This window comes from Gymnoscopelus microlampas, assembly GCF_963454915.1.
Source record: "Gymnoscopelus microlampas genome assembly, chromosome: 14".
Lineage (NCBI taxonomy): Eukaryota > Metazoa > Chordata > Actinopteri > Myctophiformes > Myctophidae > Gymnoscopelus > Gymnoscopelus microlampas.
Window position 1 is genome coordinate 31,281,692 of NC_139951.1, and position 21,721 is coordinate 31,303,412.

At 41.5% G+C, this 21,721-nt stretch overlaps 2 protein-coding genes across 5 annotated transcripts; one reads left to right on the plus strand and one right to left on the minus strand.

Moving 5' to 3' along the window:
• Positions 1-355: 355 nt before the first annotated feature.
• Positions 356-4,858, minus strand: tex47 (testis expressed 47). Its single transcript, XM_084079320.1, has 9 exons — positions 4,676-4,858; positions 4,021-4,093; positions 2,973-3,076; positions 2,799-2,863; positions 2,267-2,345; positions 2,024-2,146; positions 1,591-1,738; positions 1,071-1,130; positions 356-475 (listed from the first exon to the last, which is right to left on the minus strand). The coding sequence occupies exons 1-8, from the start codon at positions 4,763-4,765 to the stop codon at positions 1,093-1,095; spliced, it is 720 nt and encodes a 239-aa protein (XP_083935446.1). The 5' UTR covers positions 4,766-4,858; the 3' UTR covers positions 356-475; positions 1,071-1,092.
• A 1,424-nt stretch (positions 4,859-6,282) lies between these two features.
• ndel1a (nudE neurodevelopment protein 1-like 1a) lies at positions 6,283-21,067 on the plus strand. 4 transcript variants are annotated; one of them, XM_084079313.1, is made up of 10 exons: positions 6,283-6,387; positions 9,853-9,949; positions 12,534-12,687; positions 15,673-15,821; positions 16,551-16,687; positions 16,951-17,121; positions 17,658-17,752; positions 17,913-18,058; positions 18,428-18,465; positions 20,047-21,067. In XM_084079313.1, the coding sequence occupies exons 1-10, from the start codon at positions 6,375-6,377 to the stop codon at positions 20,055-20,057; spliced, it is 1,011 nt and encodes a 336-aa protein (XP_083935439.1). In that variant the 5' UTR covers positions 6,283-6,374; the 3' UTR covers positions 20,058-21,067. The 4 variants fall into 4 exon arrangements, with proteins under 4 accessions (XP_083935439.1, XP_083935440.1, XP_083935438.1 ...); XM_084079314.1 differs by having other exon boundaries at positions 18,431-18,465; XM_084079312.1 differs by lacking the exon at positions 18,428-18,465.
• Positions 21,068-21,721: the final 654 nt, after the last annotated feature.

Consider the following 21,721-nt stretch of genomic DNA (forward strand, 5'->3'; position numbering starts at 1 on the left):
TCATCAGAATGTTTAAACTATTAAAAAAAAAGTTTTATATATATATATTATTTGGAATTTCTGTGTTTTTTCTGAGGTGTTTCGGTAATACATATGAGAAAATAACTGAGAGGGTGCTGCTGACTATGAAGTGACACTAAAAATGTCCAACATTACCTCTCACATTACCTCTCATTACTCACTCACTTGACATCAGAAAATGTTAGGTTGATGTAGGCCTAATTACAGCCATAAACTGTATAAGCGTGCCAGGCCAATGCTTGCCTGTGAAATACATCATGGGAATTGTAGGAAATCAACAATGGCTGAAACAGATCATTTAGAGATTTTATGTTTTGATATGGATTGTATAGTACACATAGCTACAATAGCATAACTATGACATAACCATCAACAATTAACTGAAATGTACATCAACATTACAAACAGACAATTCCGTGGATCATGGACAATACAGAGACAGTCCAGATGGAGCCTGTAATAAAACAGAAAATAGTGGCCATGTATTACAACCTTCAAGTGAGTCTGGTGAGCGTTGGCTTGAAACTATCTGATGGTATCTCAGAGATTACTCTTCGCTGGGAAGCTATAATGTGGCATGTTGTTAGCTTGTAGATTAGTTCTTTGTGGCAAGCAACACCATTGTTTGATGGAGTATAAACTAAGCTGAACTCAGTTGTATTCAAGGTGCATTGGTGGAGGGAGGCTTGGCTTACATTCTGCTTTAAAACAGTAAATCAGACAGTGCCCATGAAAGCAATACTGACCCTTGGCCCGGCATGCAGAGGCCCTCCGGCACCACAAGTGAGTCACAGCATTTGTTAACTGCACAATTGAAAACGTACCCCTCTGACATATTGTACTTGTACTGCGATCACTATTGAGATGCTTGTCAGAGCATGAAACAACAGATTGTATCATGCAGTGAAACATAGTAGGTATCATGCAAGATAAATTAAAGGTGATACATTCCATATTAATAATAGGGTTCAGATTTCATGCACATGATTAAAGGATGTACAGTATAGATGGATTCTGAAGTGATACATGCTGACAGATAAACCACTTACCTTTAATCGTATAGCCAAACTGTTAAACTGTGTTTGGACAGCTGCTTCCAAACACATGTCCTTGAAGCAATCCAAATAACACAATGTATAGAGTTCAAAATGGAGTAATGTAATTGCCTTTGCCCTTTTTGTGCAATGATATGACAATGCAAAGTCACTCAGAAAGCGGTTTTCTTAAACCAATACCATTTATTAAAAAAATATATTTAGCCATATATCATAATTATAATATTAATAAATACAAAATAAGTACCTAAATAAACACCAGTAGCCTATTGTCCAATATGTGGAGTATCAATCAATGCCAAATTCAATTAACAATACATTCATAATAAAAAATAAAATAAATAGCTAAATAACCATGAATGTTCAGCATCAGTCAATTAAGCCAATAATACCAGTCATTATGAAGCCATTTAAGCCCTACTGAGATGCGTCATCATCTTATCTTATCAAGAGCACTTCTCATGTTGTAATTATAACAAAGTTATGCAGTTCTTTATAACACTCAAAGCCTTACCAGAGTCCATGTGGATGTTGAGTGGTGTGTGGTACATATGCAGGTATTGTTGTGGGCTGAGAGGCTCTGCTCTGGCCAACAGCCGCAGCACATCTTCTTGAGGCACAATCAGTTCTGGGACCTCGTCAAGCACTGACCCCGGAATAGACTTGGTAATCATTGAAAGATAATATTTTTAATATTTTTGCTACATGGATCTGATTTATTTTCATTTCATGGTTATATTAAAGTGTGGAAAAAGAGGATCTGTGAGGTTTATTGTAGCATTGAAGGTAAGAAATGTGCTGCAAAAATGAAAGATTACAAAGTGTTAGGTAAAGAATATGAAAATATGTTTTGCTCTTCATTATTTATAATACAGAATACTGCGAAGCCCAGAAGAGAAACAACCTGCTGGAGCAACAGTATGGCTCCTGTAGGTAAAAAAACACACCTTCTTGGCTATTTTGGGGTGTTTGCCTAGCTTGCAGAGCAAGGAATGAACTGAGCACACCAGACTCTCTGTGCTTTCCTCCTCAACCTCAGCTCCAAGTGTCCTAGCCTCCATGTCCAGAACCTTCAGTGATCCAATCAGTCAATCAACCAAACTCAATTATTAATTTTAATTATGATAAGGATATTTCTAATTAATAAAGACATTTTATATGTTTCACAAAAGCAAGGTAATGGAAGCTACCTTGTAGCTCCATTGTTGGAACAGTCGGCTTGGGAGATCGTGTGCCATGAGCAGAATCCTGGGAGCCTCCACCAAGGTACTACCAGATGGGGATAGAATTATTGAACATGGCATGCTCAACATCAAAACTTCAGGGAATGTCTTTGCATCTTGTGTTGGGAGGTAAAGCTCATGAGAATGCACTTTTCAAACATGAGCACCCAGGAGATTAGAAGACACAGGAAAATGTGTAAGTGTGCGTGTCACACTGTAGGGCATATCTGCACTCAGAGGAAATATTCAGTAGTCATGAATGGCTTCAATGGTCAGTGTTAAGTTCAAACCGCAGTTCTGCAGCCAAAACTATTTTATGACTAACTTCTAAGGTCACTTATTCATTTCAAGACACCACAGGTAACATCATCATAAAATAAATTCACAACTCCTGACACCAGTACACACGTCAGATCATAAAGCCCCCCCCCCCCCCCCCCAGATAATGTAACGTAAAAGCAAAATGGCCAATATGGTCAATACAAGAGTGTAGCTTTACCAGTCTGCCTGTTGCTGTTTCTCGCTCAGGTTCCGTAGCAGTGAAAGCAGGACATCACTGGAGGACTAAAAGAGAATCAAACAAGTTTTAAGGCTAAGATCTCATATAATAAACACTCTATTAACATTTGTCATAGAAAAAGATCTTAAGTAGGTATATCTGGCCCAACCATACCTCAACGACATGAAGCGTACATGATGGGTAAATCAAAAGCAGGCCTGTGATACTGTCTCCTTGGTGTTGCCTCTGCAAGTGAAGGTTCAGCTCCTCATAATGTGCTGCACAGAAATATGCAATAATCAATCAGTTATCAGGAAAACTGGTAAATAAGGAAAACATTAACAGTAAATGAAAGGTTTCTTTATTTAGTTCTTATTAGCCTGCTGTCTTTTTTTTGTAATTACTATTATTATTTATGCTGCTCCAATGTCTGAAGAAGCCAAACAAAAATAGGTTTTACTCTTATGTACCTGCACACAAGATGAAAAAATGAAGACCCCTGTGAACCTACTGTGAGAGAATTCCTTATAATCAACTGGATATCAAAATCTCCTACACACTACTATAGAAGATTTTTATGTCTCCTACACTGTAGGAGATTTTTATGTCCAGATGCTATCTTATGAACTCTCTCTTTATGGCTTCCACACCTTCATATGGGAACGGGCCCACTGGAAATTACTGTCGGTCCTACAGTAATATCTTGTTCACATGTGGAGGTGTGAAAGTCATTAAAGTAGAACAGGCTTGAAAGACAGTTAACCAAGAAAGATTTGTTTTCATATTATGTAGGCATCACTTGCAGTTTGCAGTGTAGAATGAAAATATGTTAAATCTAACAAAGAGGTAGTCATTGGATAAATAGCTATTCATCTAAAAATGTCCCCTCAAATATATATATTACTGCCAGGAGGATGTGTGTATTATCATTGTGTGTATGGGTGTGTTATCAAAGAGGATTCTATCATCTTTTAGTCACTTCAACAATGTCTTGGACTATTATATGGGATTTATTAGATGCAAATCCATCCTGAGGTTGTTGTTGATGATGGGAGAACAACACAATAGTGAAGCCTTTCCGTCATGAACATGGAACATAGTTCTCTTAAGCCTAATATATACCGTATGTTGTCCTACAACCGACGGTGTTAATGAAAAAAATGGGACGACTAGGCTTTAGTCTTAATAGTTTTAAAATGCTGAACAGCGGTGGCTGGCTGACCTCCCAAGTCTGTCCTGTTAGTGAGTTGCTGGGGGAGGCGTGCCACGACTATCAGCCGATGTAACAGGAATTTCTGGAGAGACAGAGAGAGAATGGTTATGAGAGGCCCTGTCAAGTGGGAGGACAGGAAGTAAGAATGGAGAAATGACAGTACAAGTTGGTTAAATCAATTGAATCAGCATGTTCTGTGGTACACACACATGCATACACATGTGTGCATCGTTATGTGCACGCATGCACGCACGCACGCACGCGCGCGCGCGCACACACACACACACACACACACACACACACACACACACACACACACACACACACACACACACTGTACATACAAAGAGAGAGCCATTTGAGGACATAATATTCAAAAGTGTGTTTCTGTCTTTCAACATCGAGTTTCGGACAAATCTATCTCAACTATTCATTTGTTTGCCCACTTTTCTTTCTATTAACATGATCTACAGTACAGTTCTATAATATTTCAATATCACCAATTATGCCATTTGTCAAATACCAGTATTTTTTCTGATTGATATATAGGTATTACTCGAGTCTCAGAATAAGATTTGTCACACAGAGAAGTTATAAAAAGAGTTGAGTAAACACAACATTTGTATTTATACTGTTTGCTTTGCTGAAAAAAAATCGTACAAACCGGCTCGTCCTCAGCATACAATAGCTTCCTCTGTGCCATAAGCTGGTGAAATAAGCTAATCCCAGGTTCCTTCTCTTGGTTTTTCTCCATTTCCCCCACTCTTTCTCCCTCTCTCTCCCTTTCACAATCAAGCACTGAGCGAGTGATTAACCAGGAACAGCAGTGTCTGTTCACTAGACTTGTGTTTACCTCTTTCATAAAAGCTTATATCCTGGATACCTGCCATTGTTTCCCCCTGGTGCTATAAAACCAAGCCTCCCACTCTGTGCCGCAATTACAGATAAACAACTAGACACAGTTGTCCCCAGACAGACTTGATATGTAGGTGATGTTGGCAGGTGGGCGGAGGAAAAACATATTGAGTGGGCAGGGAGGATGGCTGAAAGAAACTCCAGCCTTGATAGACTCTCATTCTAGAGACTAGACACTGGTTTCTGAAACTGTGGTTCAGGGCTCGCAATTGGTCAGGGGCCTATTGCTGGCAGGTCCCCCTACATGGCAAGAGTAACAAAAGGTGGCTTAAACCCCTTGGGCAAGTGATTGAATTTTTCTGCTTATTCTGCTAAGACAGCAGATGGCATTCTCCTGTAAACAGCAAAGCATGTCTCAGTTCAACATGAAAGAAGGATGTGGGTGAGGACTGAGGAGTTCCCTGGCTGGCCTGCCGTATAAACACACTTGTTTTGCAGTCCAAAGTGTTGGTCTTCCACCAATGCCCACCACCACACATGTATGTGAAATGTATACTGGCTATACACTTTGAATAGATGTTGTTATTATTGGCCTAATGCCACTGTGTGTATAGCCCGGCTGTTGGAAATCATGCAATAAGCAACACACCATGTGAAACACAAACCTTTCTCATGGTCCGGTTAGACTCTTCAAACAGTGACACTTGCTCTTGAAATGTCTGGTTCCAATAATCTAAAGGCCCGTTATCAACTTTCTGCGGTCTGGAAGCCATGATTGACAGGCGTGTTTGGGTTTGTTACTTAGCAACAACAAGTTCAACGGAGCGCATGCCACATAGAGGCGGATACATTGCCTGGGTAATAACATGACATGGTACTAATATGATATTGTGTAGCAAAAACTATTTAACCTGAATGTTTGTCATTAATACCAATTAATTAACATTAATATCAAACTAAATTTAGCAATTATAAACTGTTAAGAGAAGCGCAGTTTATAATTAACAGTTTAAATAACAGTTTATAATTGCTTTGTCCGTCCCTATCGTGGACAAAACAAACCGTTTTGGCCAATTTGGACAACTTTTTAATATGTACTATAATGTGTCTACTGTCTAAAATGTATGATAGTGACCACCAGATGGTGCCAAACGTCAACATGCTGTGTGGTGTGTGTGCGCAGGGCGCGAGCAGCCTGTTTTGAGACTGTGAACACACCCACCTTCGTGCGCAGATACTAGAGCTTGTGTAAGCACTGATCTACAAGCTAACAACGCGTTGCGAAGTGACGCGTTGTTAGCTTGTAGATCAGTCGTTTTTTGGCAGGCAGCACCTTCGTGCATATGTGGGACGGCCGGTCTGGTTGTCTAAGCCAATCACAGCGCGAGGTTCCCCTCCGCCTATGGGATGCGGAGTCGACAGTGAGAAGCGTTCATCTCAGCTGTATTCTTCACCTGCCATCAGACTGAATGGACTGAAAAACATCACCGTTTTGGACGAGGCTGCGAATGAAATGTTCAGGTACTCAATGTTTAAGTCATATAATCACAGGCGAAACGTTTCGTAACATTTCTTACCGTTTCAAATACAATTTAAGCCGTTTTTAGCTAACCGCGTTGGGCGCTTGTTTTGAGTTTTGCACACCCATTTTTGGACAGCTGACCCTGTCTGTCACAGTACAGTAGCACTAGCCCGTTTGTTTGTTCATTCGTTTCATGGTGTCATTGTTTTTACACGCGTATGTCCGCATTTCATTCTATAACGGTTATTACTGTAGATTGACTATACTCGCCTACTCTTTTATACACGCCGACGACAACATTTCTGTTCATTGTTGTCCTTCCATGCTTGGATTATCATGGTGGGTGTTGCTTGTGTCAGGTGATCTGCTATAGATATTGCTTGTCATTTACCATGTGACATTCGTAATACTGTTGGTATTTTCCTGGAAATGTGGATGCATAGTAGTGAGGGTGGGAGCATCTGTCACACTGGCTCCATCAGCTTCTGGACGTAAGGCTCTGATACCAAATCAAAGTGTACACACACTGAAATAACACACATTTTCCTTCACTTAGAATAGCTATCGATTAGGTATAAAAACTTAATTATGTAATCTCACGTTATTTAATATCACCCTTGATGAATAGAATACCCAGGACCACAATGGAAATAATATAAGGACTTTTTTGTGTTATCCTTTTAACAATCATTGTAAAGTCGTACCACTGTACTGTTTACAAACTATTTATAAAGCATTCAATCAATCAAAGTTGTGTGAAGGACATGTATATTTTTCAACACAAAACAAATGTAAGGCAAACAAAATAGGCAAATTGCTTTAAAGAATGATAATTCAATGAAACAATACTTCAATCTCTTAAAGGCTCTTGAGTTAATGTAGACTGCCTGACTTAGACTATTAGATCTGTTGTCTCCATGGAAGGCTGTGTGAGAAGGCCTTTTGTGAGAAGGCTTTTTTCCCCCTTTTTGCTGTGGTGTCTGTGTTTATATTGAATTGGTCTGTGTTTATATTTATACTGTATCTCAGCAGTGCAGCATTTGTCAAAGCATACCACTTGTTGGCTGGGACTATGTTTTATGACATGGCAACTGGGCACCAATGTGTCTCTGTAAGTGGATGCTACAGCTCAGTATTACTTGCTTCTTCAGTAGGACAGCGCAACTGTTCATAACAGAAGACTCTTTTTACCTCTTTACCCTCTGACTGGCCTAATTTTCATTCAGTCTCACTCGCTGAAAATAACAGATTTTCAGGCATTTTAAAGCATTTACTGGTCAGTCATTAATTGTGACTTTCCAAGTTCTAAGCCGTCTTTCTGAAAAGGTTCTGTGTTGTTGAGTGAAGACAGTGTTGTATTGTTATCTGATGCCTGGCAGCATGCATGCACCATTCACAGTGCCAATCTTGAGTTTGTGAGTTTCAGCCAGATCTAGTTGCCTTTTGTGTGAATTTCCAAAAGGCCTGATGGAGTTGTTGGAATTATACCAAATCGGATTCAACTGCTTGTTGTCCTATTTACAGACTAATGGCTGCCCAGTGAAACGCTTATAAATATCCTCTCACTGTGGACTGGCTCAGTAAACTTAAACTATCCTTGAATTGAAAAGTCTTTGTTAAGTTATTTAGACACATTGAATTAGTATTACAGTAGTTATTGGCTATGTGAGAGTGAACTTTAACCAATAAGAATTATTTTGGTAAAAGTTCAGGACTCAGGAGTTGTCATACTACTAATTTCTGAGAAGCATGTTTTTCGACTTGCGAAAGGAAATTAAATCAACCAATAGATTAGTCTACAACAGGGAAACAGAAAGCTGTGCACTGTGACAGCTCTAGAGAACTGAAACATGACTTTTTATATAATTATTTATGTGGGTTAAATAAAGTGTTCATTGTAAGTATCATTGTACAGGATTCCCACAGCCCAGCCCGTGGCCACATACTGTAGCTATTTGATTTTGTCTGTAATGATTGCAGGCTGATGTGACAACAGCATTCATAATAAGATGTACTGCACCTATATATAGACATTGGGTTTATTCCCATTGCACTCTGCTGCTCAGAACTGTTTTGGTATGCAAGTGAAGGGTTTACCTCCAGCCGTCTCTGTCTAATAATGAGTCCCTGTGATGGATTGGACTCCTTGCTACACCGTTACCTCGGGGACTGTCACTTTTTAAAAAAATCCTCAGTTCACTTTTATTATCTAGGACACAGAGATACAGCATTATGAGCGATAGCCTTACATTGACAAAGAAGATCTAGGGTAAATGAGTTACTTATGCTGTTGTCCCGCAGAATGCGAAAGGTTACTTAAAGCTCCAGTCAAGGTGCTTAAATGGGGTGTCACAATCATGACGGATATCTTAACTATGAAATATCATTGCATATATAGGGTTTACTGTGTATGAAAAGTATTTCAATGATGGTGTAAGAGCCATATGAGCCTTGTTCTATCTAATTTGTTGATGTCACTGCAGGGCTTGGTCAAGGCCAAGGGTGCCAGGGTTACAGGGTATTTAACCCTGTCCCAGGGTTACAGGGTATTTAACCTTGTCCCTAATCAGCCGCAGGTGTTGCCAGTGGCAGAGGCAAACCAGTTTTTGACTGTGTTTCATGAGAGCTGGAGGTCTGTGTGTGTTTGACTATTTATTTATTTATTGTTTGCTGAAGTGACAGATCGGCTACAGAATAAAACGTTTGTTTATGAACTCAACGGACACTTGTGGACATCAGTTTGTATGGAGCACACGTCAGAACTCCCTCTGCAACCAGTATAGTGCCAGAAGTATAAGACTTTTGACACTACACTTAATAGTTGTGTGTGTGTGTGTGTGTGTGTGTGTGTGTGTGTGTGTGTGTGTGTGTGTGTGTGTGTGTGTGTGTGTGTGTGTGTGTGTGTGTGTGTGTGTGTGTGTGTGTGTGTGTGTGTGTGTGTGTGTGTGTGTGGTCAAATTAGGGAATACTCTCAGAGGCAGATAGAGGTTGTAACCACAGTAAAGTGGTTTCGTGTCATTATTTATCAATCCCACCATTGTTTTTAAAGAACATTAAGGAGTACTTTGGTCAGGCCGTGCAGTTAAAATTTCAATCTCTATTTGAAGAATTGATAATGCACTTTCCTCTCTGTAAGCCTGGGTGTATTTGGCTGTAGGCGTCTGTGGGATGAGGCAGCTTTGATTAATTCCCCTCGACGGGTTAAGTCATTGATCTGTCCGGCATCCTCTGACTTGATGAGGGTTGGTGTTATCCACACCCCCTCGTCTTGTTACGGGCAGTAAGTATAAATCAGGCTTAAAAATGAATTTAGCCTCCTAACTTGAAAGGTTTGTATTAGTGGTTGTGAGACGCCGCAGCAGCTCTGAATGAAGGATGTTGACAGTGGTGTGCGATGTTGTTATGCATTTTGTTTGTTTGTTTTTACATTGCAGTAATCACTCTCATTTTCATTGTTTTCGCAGATTTGTTTGTCATGGAAACAGATACAATACCAAAATTCTCCTCAAAAGATGAGGAAATTGACTTCTGGAAGACACTTGCCCTCAAGTACAAGACAAGGTACGTTAACAGGCACAAATTATGCACACTCAATTAGGCTATGTGCTGTGTCATCATCAGCATACCTTTCTTGCCAAGCACAATAGTTGGACAGGGATTTGTCTCATGTGTTAGTTAGGCTACATAGGCCCAACTAACCAGAGCCCGCTGGGTATTATGAACATATCTCTGGGTACTACAGAGATCTTTCATAACTCAATATTGAAATATAATCATATATCATTTTATAAAATCTATATGACGCCCAGCCCTAATATAGACACTCCCATAGACATACTGACACATATAGGGATAACTTGACTTGACCATTGTTTTCAGCTCTCCGATAACTTGGCAAATAACAAGATGTAACTTTTAACATTCACGCCATGTGCCTGGGAGCCACAGCGCCATGGGAACACCTAACCGCAGGAACGCCCCACCTGTCTTATCTGGCTTTCTTCAACCTGACGTTCTCACTGTCGCTTTCAATGAAAGATCAGTCGTATCAGATCCTGTTCTACATTGTGAAATAGCTCTATTATGAAACAGACAGTGGGTTTCCTTGAAAACCTTGTTTTTTTAAAGGGATGGATCCCATTGCATGTTGAACTTAGAGGCTTTCATGCCTTTGTGTCTGCCTGCATGTCTATGAATGGGTTTATGTAACTTGATGTCATTGAGTTCCTGCTATTGTTGAAGCTAAACATAATGAACAACACTCTTAAGCCTGCTAAAATTAGCTGTACTCTGCATTTTCCCATTGCAGTACACAATATAGTCACTAAAGGAAGGTCTCAGTGGACAACAGACACACCCAGCCAGGAAATTAGCTTTGGTTTTCACCTAGTTATGCAAGTGTCTATATTTTTGGTTAACTTTGTTGCATTGTGGTTAACAAGCGTGAAAAGTGAAGAGGGAGCAAATACTTTCAATGTTTAAAATAAATAATGATCATTTTAAAAGACAGGTCGGGCTGCTTACCCACTTGATCCCCTAATCTGGGGCAAATATTCTGCAAAAATAGCAGATCTACAAGCTGCGATGTGTCGCGAGCTTATAGATAATTTATTTTCGGCAAAGACATTTGGTATTGAGGGAAACATTAGGGTTTACGTGGTTAAGGGTTTTGTATGCAGGAAAAATGCTATATTATGTGAAAGTGTTTTTTTTTTTAAGTCACAAAATAGAGCTTGTGTATTTCCTACAAACTGTTAGCCTGGATTATTTTAGTCTTAGTCTAGACTGATGAAAGAGGAAAGGGTTTCGCTGAGAACAAAGGGATATCTGCTCAGGTTCAACCAAGTAAAAAACAGTTCAAAGAGCAGGAGGGGCTCTGCATTCATAGAAAGAGGGATCTTGCTGTTCGTGCACTCATTGCTCTCATCGTGTTGCCTTGTTGAGCATCGGGGGAAACACTGTTTATGGCCACCCTGGCTCCATGCCCCCCACCCCCAGCACCTCCGGTCACATGCCACTAGCATACCAGCTGCCATTTTTAGATTCTTCTGTCTGTGTGTTCTTCCATGGCTGGATAAACCGACAAGTTACATAACAACCACTGAGTCTGCTCTCCCTTAGCCACTGGATGGGGGCCACTGTTTTTGTAATGGAGAAGAACCGTCTAGGTGAATGATTGTAACATACAATCAAAGCTGTTAACAGTCCAGAATGAAATTAATTAAAACATGTTTGAGGCGTCTTGGTTTTTGGTTCTTGGTTCAGAATCTCTGCTCCTCTCCGTCTTGTGAAAGATTTAATTCTTGTGGTTGAACTGGTTCAGAAAAACGACAATATGTACGGTACTTGGTGGTCTGAACTTTGAAGGTTGCATAATCTGTTCCCTTGGAGAACATATGATGAAAATGAAATATAAGTGAAAATGATGGCCCAAACAGTTTTCACATTACACCTCCAGTTAAGATGCTCAATTTAATAAACCTTTTGTGATTACAAAAAGTGAACCTCAAGGAATATCCCTGTCTTGATAAATAAATCCTGACAAGCTCATAACTGCTAATGTCCAGTAAACAGGAAAAAGTTTGAGAAGCATGACAGATGGCATCATTCATCACATCGGCAATCTTTTTTTAAGGTTTACGCACGCACGCACGCACGCACGCGCACACACGCACGCACGTACAAACAGATGTATAGTGATTGTTCTAACAGGACAAATGTGTTTATTAGATTGTAATGTTCATGAGGAGAGAAATAACATTACTGCAGTGCAGAAGTAATTATCCTTCTGAGAAGCTTTATTGATCTACTTAACAGTAAATATTTTGTGGTTTTCTTCTGTGGTAGAGATGGGCATGGATAATAATATGACAAACAGAAAATCTCCTTTAGCAGCTACATCCTTTTAAACTATTTGTTTTTCATGCATAGCTATGCCGCAGTATTGGAATCATGAATTGCTATGCTGCTTTGAGTTTCTATAATATTTAGGTGTGTCAAATAAGGAGTGAAAATACCATTTAAAAAGCTGCTTTCCCAATGTGCTGTCCTCTTTCCTTGTGGTGGCATAGTTAGTACTTGCCAACAGTTTGTATACTGCCCTCTTTATGTCCAGCTTGATGTCTTAATGTTCTCTTTCCAACAGCTACCAGGAGGCCCAGGAGGAGCTTGTGGAGTTCCAGGAGGGCAGCAGGGAGCTGGAGGCAGAGCTGGAGGCTCAGCTTGGGCAGTCAGAGCACCGCATGAGGGACTTGCACTCCGAGAACCATAGACTCAAGAACGAGCTGGATTCAATCAAGGTGGGGATTCGTAAGGACGTTTAGACTGAGGAATAATTACATTTGAAACAAAGGAAACAAAAATCTATTTTGGGGCAGAAGTTTGTAAACAAATCTACATTAAAAATATATTACATTAACATATGGAATACAATACACATACTATCAGTGCAAATCTCTGTTTCGGTGAAGAGGCTGACTTTTGTGCTCTATGAGATAAGAAGCTGCTACTGTTCCAGAAAATGCCCATAGCACCCCTGCATGGTCATCCAGAACCTGTAGATATCCTGATGTGGTCTGACTCATTGAATTATTGTGAACAAAATCCAATTGAGATAGTCCAGAGCTGCCAGTTAATGTGTCCTGTGTCGTTAGATTGAAGGGCGGCAGCTGCAGCTCTGGAGATAGATCGTCTCTGGGAATCAGATGGTTCCTGGTTCGACCCTGACTCCTGGCATTGCGTCGAATCGTTCTTTAGCAAGAGACTTCCACTGACGAGCGGCAGTGTCTGGCCGTTGGTGTGTGAATGTGAAGCATACATTGTAATGCACATTGAATGCACTGCGATGCATTCTGAGCTTGTAGATCAGTTATTGCTATTGATGTACAATGAAGTTAAGTATGTATATAGGGTTTCAATGGCTAAGCTTCCAACCCAGCAGCTTGTCTCCAGCTATGTCTTCCATACCCTTGACTTAAATAATTGAAGTTTTTTTTCATAGCCATCTTATTTCATAACCTGCCCTTGAGTGCAGTCTCCTGCAGAAGAGTAATCACATTGTAACCGCTGCTGCTTCCTTGAATGGTTTTGTTTGCTTTTTAATTTATTTAGCAGAGGAGCCCATCCAGTTGGGGTATGAAGGGCCATAGCAGTCTGTCTGATTCTGACATACAGTATGTCAAGTAAATTGTGATGAGGAGTACTGGAGATGGCCTGGCTCAAAATGATGAATTTATATGTATGTACTGTAATCAAAATGGTAATCTCACTTCCTGAAGCAAGAGTATCTTTTTAGCGGTGCCAATCGCTCTACACTTGACTTTGTCCGTATGTCCGTCCGTCCGTATCAGCACGGGATGAGCACGGCAAAGAAGCAACACATACAAACACACGCACACACGCACACACACACACACACACACACACACAGACTTGGAGATTGCCTATGCCATCTCTCCTCTCATTGGCCACACGTGCCACTGCTTATCAAAGAGGGGTCCAGGGACCCCCAGCGTATGTTATGTCCGTGTAAGCACGGGATGATGTCCGTGTAAGCACGGGATGAGCACGGGATTTTAAACAGCTATAACTCCAGTTTGCAGCATGCCACCAAGTCCAAATTTGGTATGTGGACTTAGACCACCAATAGGGACGAGCATGAATTGCTGAAGTTATCAAAGAGGGGTCCAGAGACCCCCAAGCACGGGATGAGCACGGGATTTTAAACAGCTATAACTCCAGTTTGCAGCATGCCACCAAGTCCAAATTTGGTATGTGGACTTAGACCACCAATAGGGACGAGCATGAATTGCTGAAGTTATCAAAGAGGGGTCCAGAGACCCCCAAGCACGGGATGAGCACGGGATTTTAAACAGCTATAACTCCAGTTTGCAGCATGCCACCAAGTCCAAATTTGGTATGTGGACTTAGACCACCAATAGGGACGAGCATGAATTGCTGAAGCCCCGCCCCCTCTGTCTTCCCATTGGCTGGCCTTTAAACAGCCATAACTCAAGTTCGCAGCATGCTAGGGAGTACAAATTTTGTACATGGACTAAAACCACCAATAGGGACGAACTGTAATTACTTAAGCCCCGCCCCCTCTGTCTGCCCATTGGCTGGGCTTTAAACAGCCACCATTCCAGTTTGCAGCATGCTACCAAGTACAAATTTGGTAAGTGGACTCAGACCACCAATAGGGACGAACTGAAATGAGTTAAGCCCCGCCCCAAAGGCACCGCTTCCTTCACACAGGGTGTGATTTTTTTCTTTACAACCTCAGCTCTTTTCCCTGCCGAGCAGCATTTGGCACCTGTTCTGTTCTGTGCCAGTGATGTCCTGATTATTCCAGCTGTGTTCATTTTGTAGGAAACTCATACATAATGCATCACACAGCGCCTCTGTTACGTGCGTGCTCTCTCTCCATAATTAGCACATGGTGGGGGTGGGGGGGGGGGCCTTGTAACGCGTCTCTGTGCCTGTGTTTACATTACATTTCCAGCCATGGGAACCTAGCCACCTGCGGTGATCAGATGTGCACCAGCTATTTCATCTGCTTGGTTATTCAGGGCAAACGGTAGACTGCACACACATCATTAAATTGCACCTTTCTGTAAACTAAAATGCCCGGTTGGTAACTCAGGCCCACGTGACGTTTATGTCTTCGCATCACTGGAATACATTCTCTCTCCGTGCACAATTGACTGTCCGAATTGACTCTGCATTTACAGTTAATGGCGCGCTCACGTGCAGCCTTCTTGTGTTTAACCACATTAAACCTGGCATCCCTGTTTTGGGAATGTCATTATAGCCAAACATTTTCAAAAAGGTTAACAGATTGCAGATCCACAAGCTCACAACACATTGCATCGTGATGCCTTATAAGCTTGTAGAGCAGCTATTTTTGAAACCTTCTGAACAGGCCTGGTTATTAGATATTGTCGCCATGTTAATAATGAAATCTTTTGAATGACACTCCAGGGCAAACGGAGTACTGTCTCTCCCGTGTTGGTTGGTGGTAATTGATTCTGACGCGACGGCAACAGCACATATAGGTCAGACAACACAGGCGGGCCCAGGCATATCTATTGAGCTGATTGTGCCCGGGCTGGTGGGAATATAGGTCACGCATCAATATTCCCAGCCTGAGAATGGTGAAGCAGTAGGGGGAGAAACCGTGGAGTCTCTGAAAAATGGATGATACATTTTAAGTCTGTTTGGGGAGGTAGATTTTACATGCAAACGGTCACACGTGAACACCCCCATATATCCCTCCTTCCCTCCAGGAGAAACTGGAACAACATTACGTTCAGAGCTACAAGCAGGTGTCCATCCTGGAGGATGACCTTGGCCAGACCCGCAACATCAAGGACCAGCTCCATAAATATGTCAGAGAGCTAGAGCAGGCCAACGATGACCTAGAGAGAGCCAAAAGGTCAGTAGGAGCTCCAGGACACACAAGATAACCCCGCACATTTGGTTTGGATGCAGTGATGGTTTCCTTGTGTGTGTGTGTGTGTGTGTGTGTGTGTGTGTGTGTGTCTGTGTGTAATGTGTATCCATTTTTGTTTGATCGTCCGGTATACTCAATCCATTCACCTGATGACATTGCGTTCTAGCATTCATGACATGTATCTCTTCACAAGCCCTGCTACTTGTCATGCCATAATCTGATTCCGCCTTGCACACTCTATTCAGATTAAACAGAACACCAATAGTAAATGTCTGTTCTAATTACTGGGAGCAGGTGGCTCAAATGGACTTGTTTGCTATAATTGGCTCAGATTGGATTTAAATCAATGCTGCTGCTAAAGACGCCTGAGATACTAATCTGTTGTCTTGGAATGATCATTAATTGGCAGATTGTGTGTGTGTGTGTGTGTGTGTGTGTGTGTGTGTGTGTGTGTGTGTGTGTGTGTGTGTGTGTGTGTGTGTGTGTGTGTGTGTGTGTGTGTGTGTGTGTGTGTGTGTGTGTGTGTGTGTGTGTGTGTGTGTGTGTGTGTGTGTGTGTGTGTGTGTGTGTGGGAGAACCGGCGATTTAAATGAAATGCATGTTGATTCTTTCCCTCCATGTTCTTTTCACTATATTGAGCTTTCTTTCGTGGTATTGATTTGAAGCGCTCATGCCCAGTTCTACACCTCTTCCATTACTACTTTTGTGCAGGGCTACCATCGTGTCTCTGGAGGACTTTGAGCAACGTCTGAACCAGGCCATAGAGAGGAACGCCTTCCTGGAGAGCGAGCTAGATGAGAAGGAGTCTCTGCTGGTCTCTGTGCAGAGATTAAAGGACGAGGCCAGAGGTGAATATTGACTGCATTGTTATACACGCCAAGCCATCAATCACCACGTTCGCTCATTTGCATGTGCTGCAGCTGACCATCTCTTGGACTTATGTGAATTTACAACTACAGCACTACTTTCTCATGACGTGTAAGATTTGTTGTCATTTGTGTCCCCACTGAAAACTAATTCTGGGTTATATGTATGCTTTCTTAATCTGACAGTGAGCGTTAATTCTACTGTATTTATCATGAAAAAATGTGTCCTGCTCATTCGTTAACAGACCTCCGTCAGGAGCTCAATGTGCGAGAGAGGCAGACAGACATAAGGATGTCTGCTCCAAGTTCGCCCACTCAGGACATTGTAAAGATGGACACAGCCGTGCAGGCCTCCCTGTCCCTCCCCGCCACCCCACTGGACAAGGGACTGGACAACGCCTTTGCCAACCCTACAGGTATCTTTGTAAGCTGTCCCTCTTTCACATCCATCAAGTCACTCCAGGCTATTGCCTGTAGCATACGTAAGAGATGCACTGCCCATAAAGTGGTTCCATCAATTTCTTGTATTTTATTTCTCTATGTATCATTATTTTTATTTTATTTGTCTGCAAAATTTGAAGGCCTGTTCACCATGCTGTTATAAATAGGAGTGATACATTTGTATATCTGCTGGCAAACTGCCATGGACTTTACCATCAAGGAGAAACAGACCGAGAACTTTCTAAAAGACTGAAGTTGCTCTAGAATAGGATCCCTCTCTTCAACATAATGAGTGTTAAAAACACTTGAAATGTACTAATTTAATGTAATGTGATGCCCAAGATGACCTGCTGGTTCTAAAAATGAAAAAGAATAAAAAGAAAGTGTAAAAAAAAAAGTGTTTCCATCGATTGTCTTGTTCCTCTGAAGTTATTCATGTATTTGCGAGTGTGAGCTCATCACCTGCCAATGAGCCATGTCGGAGTCATTGTCATTCTATTTTCCACCCCAGTGCTATCAAATGGCTGCAGCAACAACTCGCCGCTGACTCCCTCTGCCAGAATATCAGCCCTCAACATCGTCAGTGATCTACTCCGGAAAGTAGGGGTGAGTCACTCCTTCTGAGCCTCTACCTCTCATGTTCAGTATTGACGTTGACCCTGCCACTACAGTGTATGTCTCTTCTGCTTTACTAGAAGCCTTTGCTTTCCAAACATGGCGGGAGAGTCTTAATGTCTCTTGTCTTTGCGTCTTCGTCCCCCTGCAGGCTCTGGAGTCCAAGCTCGCCGCTTGCAGGAACTTCGCCAAAGACCAGAAGGCCAGGAGGGCGTATACCCTCGACAACGGGAACGCGATCAATGCCAACACGGCTAAGTTCTCCCAATCGCTCCACACGTCGTATTTCGATAAAGCGTGAGTAAAACTGAAGGCCCCCCCCAACCCCCTGTCCCACTCTCCACCCCCCCCAGCTCCATTTCTGCAAACACTGTGACTCATGTCTTAGTCATGTGTGATGAGTGAGAACAAACACTTGATTTATTTTTTATTATGTACAAGTCGTAGTAACATGTATCTTATGATGTAATGTGACTAGTCAGTAGTAGCCGTGCCATTGTATTCAACTAACTGCACCCAGTTTGAGCACGGATACAGTACGTGTTTTTGTGACCATGGACAATGGGGACAGTTAAAGCCTTTGACACTGATGTAGGACGGAGGAGATGTGGAGTGTCTCAGACATCTGTATGTTTTGTTTGTGTTTGTTTGTTTGTTTTTCCCCAGCAGGAGAGAGAGGGTGATATTCCCTGCCTTGATTCTGGGTAATCTTAGCTCCTCCTCCCGTTTATACCTGTGTGTCGGGGATTATACGTGCATGCAACCGCTACTTTAACCAGGCTCCTGTCTCAAATAGGACCAATATATAATCACTGCAGGCTAGATGAAAGCTTCGCCACTAACCAGGCCCTGGGGTGGAGGTGGTGATGGTGTTCTCCTACTGCTTTGTTAGAACTAATCTAACCTAATACCATCTCATTCCTTTTGTTTGTCTGCTCGCCGTGTGTTGCTTCTGCATTGCGTTCGGCCTTAGGTATAGGTAGCCCACCCTGTTCATCATGGTTTTGGACAGTTTATTTCTCGAGGTCTTGGTTTTAGTGTGGGCTTTTGTATTCTGCGTTTTTTAAACAAAAACATATTTGATACGCTTCTCAAACTGGTCACCGGATGAAGTCATTGAAAGGGGGGGGGGGGGGTGGTGTTCAATATATTATTAGAGATTTAGAAGAATGTAATAGTAAGTGGAACCGTCACAAATGTATCAAATGTCATCTGGGCCGTTTGTGCTGTGTCACTCTAATATCCTCTACTGTATTTGTCACCAGCTCCCTCTGTCGTACGGCAGCGACACGAGCTGGGACCAATGGTACGACAGCAGCTAGTGTTTCTGCTGTGTGAGGGCTGAGCATGCAGATGCAGGGGACAGACACACAAGGGCATTCTCTCGTTGCAATGCAGGAAGGTGTTAGGTTGAACCTATTAACCCCTTAAGAGGCCGATTCTACAAATGCCTTTTGAATCGGTAGTTCTCAAACTTTTTCATAATTTTTCAAACCCTCAAGATTTTTCAAAAATGTTCATTTTTAAATAGCCATCGCTAAAATCAAAAATTACTCAGATTCTTTCTGGGTTTTAATGGGTTATTTTAAACATTAAATATTAATGTTTTTTTTGGGGGGGGGTCTAAAAATCCTTCATTGGATGTTAGAGGTACAGTATACATCGCTGATGATATTCCTTCCAAGTTGTGATTCCCAAATTTAAAGTAGATGAACCTGTCTGTCAGTATGCCACTCAAGCTTTCCAGGCAGCCGATGCTGCTTGTACCCTGGCCAACCATTTCTTCCACGTGGCACGAGATCCACTGATGTCAGCATGTGTGTGTGCTACCCTGTACGGGGGGATTAATGAGGACAGATTGACAAGTGACCTGCTGGCTTTCTCAGGTCAACGCGTCGTCCTCTGTGTTGGCAACGGCTCCTGTGGGTTGTTTAGCAGAGGCACTGGCAGGCGGGATCGTGACAGTTAAAAACCCTGATGCCTGGCTGGCTATGTTGTTTTGTTTTTCCTTCCTATAATCACATCTTTTAATTCACAGTCACAATCATCTGTATTCATTAGTGGCGCCGAGTCCTGTAGCATTGCTTCAAAAATTGACAAGATTTTAATTTGCTTCACTTAACTAGCAATTACATTGGAATGTTGTGAGTATGGTAATACTCCAGTTCATGAGTCACATGAGCTCATTTGCTTCCGGTGTTAATTTAGTAAACGGTGACGTTGTAGCTCACTCAGCTAGAGTAACCTTGCCTTGTGTCTCTGTTTTTGTTGTTTTGTTTATACAGCAGGGCAGTGAACGGACTGGAACCTGGCAGTCTGACAGCTGTGACCACACCCCCCTCTGTCTCTTAGTGCCCCTCACTGTGTGACAGTATCCCCACCAGGCCTGAGTATGAAGTAAGAGCATATGTTAAGGACAACCATGCCTCAGTCAAAGACACAAAGCTGATGGCTGGTAATATAAAACACTGATGTAGTTATAACAGGGGCCCTCGTTGCCATCACTGCACATTCTGTCTCTCTGTCTCTTGTCTGTCTCTTGTCTGTCTCTCTCTCGATTATTGTGCTTTGGTCCAGCTGCAAACCTAGGTCCCTGTCTGTACTGTATATATTTAAGTGTGCTATATATTGTCTTCATTGTATCAAGATGGCACACTCTACTGACATTTTGCAAGACACATGCCCTGCTTCGTCACTGAAATGGTTACAACATGCAACATACTGTCCAAAGACAGAAACTTTATGCAACTGTAATTAGTTCTTATTCGTTTTTTTCCTTTTTATAAGAGCACAGTTTGCCTTCAGTATATTATTTCATTTTATTTTATTTTATTTAAACATGTTTTTTCTGCAAGTGGCCATTTTTTATTCTTACATGACAGTTAATAACTGTCATACTTTGACTATTGTTTTATTTATAGCTGTGTCCAAAACTGCTATGAAAGGGAAAATAAATATTAGCTGTGCTGTGTTGAACCATATATGACGTGTACAATATTGGTCATATTGATCATTATTTATAGACAGGTACATGCGTGCTGTGGTCAGTGTTCAGCCCAAGTGGTCTGTTATTATTACGGCAAAGGTTTTATGCTTTTATTGTTGATAGAAGCTGAAATGTTGTTGGGTTTTTGTTTTGTTTTTTAGAAGCAGGTATAGCACTTTGACCCTGTGCAAACCCTGGATTTTCACATTTTAAGTTTAATTCATGTGCAATATTGCCTGTTTGTCAGCCCCCTCCCAAAATTCCTTTACTGGCATGTTAAAATAAATGTTATTGCATCCATTAAACATATGTTCTTTGTTCATGTCTTTTTTTTCTTTGACGTTAAATCAAGGCTTTTAATTGAGAACATGAATTTCACAACCATTTGTTAACCTGTGTAGATAATACAATTTGTTTCGGTTTTATAGCAAAGATGGTCAGAAGAATTGCATTCTGTTGTATTCATATGCGACTGATGGCATCTGAGACCTGTGGATCAGGAAGCTATTGAATTAAATGTAGAGCTCTTTCCCCTCATTTTCTCTTCTCATTCTGTGGCAGACTTGTGGTCAACACTGCCCCTTAGTGACTAGTTTTGTAAGTACAAGAAGCCTGCAAATAAGGAGGATTCCACTTAGAACATTAATAACATTTATTGCAAGAGACAGTGCTTGGTTATCATAAAACAACAGATGTAGGGACTACAGATATAATTTAGCTCTCTCTGGTGCAATATATTTATTGTGCATTATCCCTGTCAAACAAAAAACAAACAAACAACGACCCAACATTTTGGTAACCCTTTAACTCTGTGGTTCTGAAACGTTTTCATGCCAAAAACTCTAGAGGCTCATCTGAAGCTTTTAAGTCTATGTAGTGACAACTCGGAGAACTACTTTTGAAAGAGACTGAAATTGATACAGACCATTTTATATGATTAATTTTTTTTATTGACCAGGTGATCAGGTTGTGCT